This window comes from Cornus florida, unplaced genomic scaffold (assembly GCF_030987335.1).
Source record: "Cornus florida cultivar Cherokee Brave unplaced genomic scaffold, ASM3098733v1 CherokeeBrave_3.0.0_Hap2_Chr04, whole genome shotgun sequence".
Lineage (NCBI taxonomy): Eukaryota > Viridiplantae > Streptophyta > Magnoliopsida > Cornales > Cornaceae > Cornus > Cornus florida.
In genome coordinates, this window is record NW_026775574.1 from 26,540,143 (window position 1) to 26,542,807 (window position 2,665).

A 2,665-nucleotide genomic window follows, 5' to 3' on the forward strand; every position below is an offset into this window, starting at 1 on the left:
TCTCATTGAAGAGTTAAAATCTATTTGAAAATTAAGAACATGCATCATAACCCACCGTCCCACCAACCCAAGCAACCAAAGTCGGCAACCCCAAACAACCCAATTGACAACCCCAAGCAACCTAACCTACTTGTGATTACAACTCACGACCATAGTCGGCACAAGATGGTGTCCACTATGCCAGAGAAGAAAACAACACCTGGAATTGACGCAAAATAGTGACCCAACAAACCGTGGTTGTAGGAGAACACGACCCGCCGTCCCACACCGACAATCCACATATGACGGCCCTCAAACCATCGGCGAGAAGACTGTTACCCGCGCAGGGGCGGAGCCAGGATTCAATGTAAGGGGGGGCAAAGTATTAACAGTTTTACTAATATAATATAATAATATTTTAAGTTAAAAGTACTTCATGATCGATTAAATGCATACAAAAATATATTTAGCCAAAATTTAGCCAATTTGTTTACAAAACAATAATTAGCCTATATCTAGTCAAATATGAAATAGATAAATACAAAAAGAAACCTGAAAGACTAAACAACTACTACAAAAGCTGAGCTCGACGATCTTTTAGAGAAGAAAAATCATCTATAATTGAATCTGTACTAAAAGTCTCAGCAAATTCTTTTTCAATACTGATACTCAAGTAATCTGTAAGAAACTCATCCTCTATCCTGTTGCGCAGTTGTGTTTTGCCAAGTTTCATAGTTGAAAATGCCCTTTCTGTAGTTGCCATGGAAACGGGAAGAGTCAAAACAAGACGAATCAACCTATCAATCAAAAAGTAGATTTTTGACTTCTTTGTTTCCACTAATCCTCTACATAGCTCAGAAATCGTTGACATGTTTTTCAAATATGAATGAACAGGCATTTCAACCACATAATGTTGTAATTGGAATGTCAACATAATCCTCTCTTGGTCCGTGAAATCTTGAGGATAAAATTCATCTAGAAGTGTGCAAATATATTCAACGTTAAAGAGCTTATAATCATCTCTAGGATCAAAAGCTGAGCTGAGAGCAACAAGTTTCATTGCCTTTTCACTAAATCTGTTATTCAACTCCTGCAATTGTGAATCAATTATGCCATAAAATATATCAATCCGATAGTGGTGCTCAAGTGTAATATTCTCTTGTGGGTGACGTGACTAACCCTTAATTTTTTTGGTATAAGGAACACTCAAATCAGGCACATCAATGTTGTGGTACTCACAAAATGATTTAACAATATCAAGTAACTTGTTCCAACCATTTTCTCTCAATTTCAGAATGATTTGTTTTGTACTTGAAACCAATTGCATAGCATTTACGATGTTTTGATCTTTTTGTTGCAAAGCTTGACATAGGATATTAGTTACTCCTATGATATCTTTTATCAAATGCAAAATAAACACAAACTGAAATGATCTAAGAGTATTAAAAGCAGTATCAACATCTCCCCGGATCTTGTAATTACCTCCATCTTCAATGAGATTGTTAAGAACTGAACATGTTGGACCAAATAACCTTATCAAACTACAAAAAGAATCAAAATGGGAGCTCCAACGAGTATCTCCAGGTCGTTGCAAGTTACCAATCTGATTAGCTCCTCGGCCGGTTTCAAGTTCATCAAGATCTATCAAATGGGCAATTTCCATAACTTGAGCAGAATGCAATTCATCAGTACATTTACAAGAAGCTCCGATGTTATTGATAATGAAGTTCAAGTTTGAAAAGAATTGATGGACAACGATTACTTCTCTAGATGCGGCAACTAATGCTAGTTATAGTCGGTGAGCTAAGCAATGCACATAATATGCATAAGGACAATCATTAAGAAATAATGCTTGCAAACCATTCCATTCACCACGCATATTCCTAGCACCATCATAACCTTGACCTCGGAGATTGTGAACATCAAGATTATAGTGAGAAAGAACCGTACAAAGATCCTTTTTTAAATTTAAAGAAGTTGTATCTTTGACATGCACAAGATCAAAGAAACGTTCTTGTAAAAAACCATTCTTATCAACGTATCTTAAAACGAGAGCCATTTTATCTCTTTTAGATTCATCACAAGCTTCATCAACAAGAATACAAAACTTAGCATCGCCGATATCTTCACGAATCTTACTTCTCACTTTTCTAGAAAGAATATGCAAAATCTCCTTTTGAATTTGTGGCGAGGTATACTTGGCATTTTTTAGAGCATTTTCAAGAACAATTCTTGCAACATCATCATTATATGACGCAAAAGCCTTTACCATTTCAATGAAATTGCCTCGATTACTTGATTAAAGGGATTCATCATGCCCTCTAAAAGCACAAGCTTGATAAGTAAGCCATCGGACCACATCAATTGTGACCTTCAATCTCAATCAATTATTTGAAACTTGTTCGGAAGTTTGTCTAACCATCATTGTATCAATATGACAAGGTTGATTCATTAAGTCCTTACATGCTCTCTCAGCAATGCTATGAGCAGAACATGGATTTCCTCCCACATGATTTAAAAAAGAACACCTATTGCCAACATTAACTTTCTTCCAACTTCGAAATCCTTCACTAGTAAATGCATTGGTTCCGGGACGCCCCGTTGGTTTCGCTCCAAAAAAAAAGCACGGTAAGCAATATGCAGCATCCTTTGAAGGAGAATACTCCAACCAGGTAGGAAATAATTT

At 36.3% G+C, this 2,665-nt stretch overlaps 1 protein-coding gene across 1 annotated transcript; it reads right to left on the reverse strand.

The window, feature by feature from the left end:
• Positions 1-550: 550 nt before the first annotated feature.
• LOC132304859 (uncharacterized) lies at positions 551-2,251 on the reverse strand. Its single transcript, XM_059802568.1, has 4 exons — positions 1,840-2,251; positions 1,579-1,644; positions 1,364-1,488; positions 551-1,069 (listed from the first exon to the last, which is right to left on the reverse strand). The coding sequence occupies exons 1-4, from the start codon at positions 2,249-2,251 to the stop codon at positions 551-553; spliced, it is 1,122 nt and encodes a 373-aa protein (XP_059658551.1).
• Between the last annotated feature and the right edge of the window lie 414 nt (positions 2,252-2,665).

What these genes read in the sequence shown, in the direction of transcription:
- LOC132304859 (XM_059802568.1), bottom strand. Translation starts at nt 2,251, where the DNA reads ATGGTAAAGGCTTTTGCGTCATATAATGATGATGTTGCAAGAATTGTT. An exon ending in TATGCGTGGTGAATGGAATG is followed by an intron (nt 1,645 to 1,839) that starts GTTTGCAAGCAT and finishes ATTCTGCTCAAG; the next exon opens with TTATGGAAATTGCCCATTTG. An exon ending in TGATAAAAGATATCATAGGA is followed by an intron (nt 1,070 to 1,363) that starts GTAACTAATATC and finishes TCACAATTGCAG; the next exon opens with GAGTTGAATAACAGATTTAG.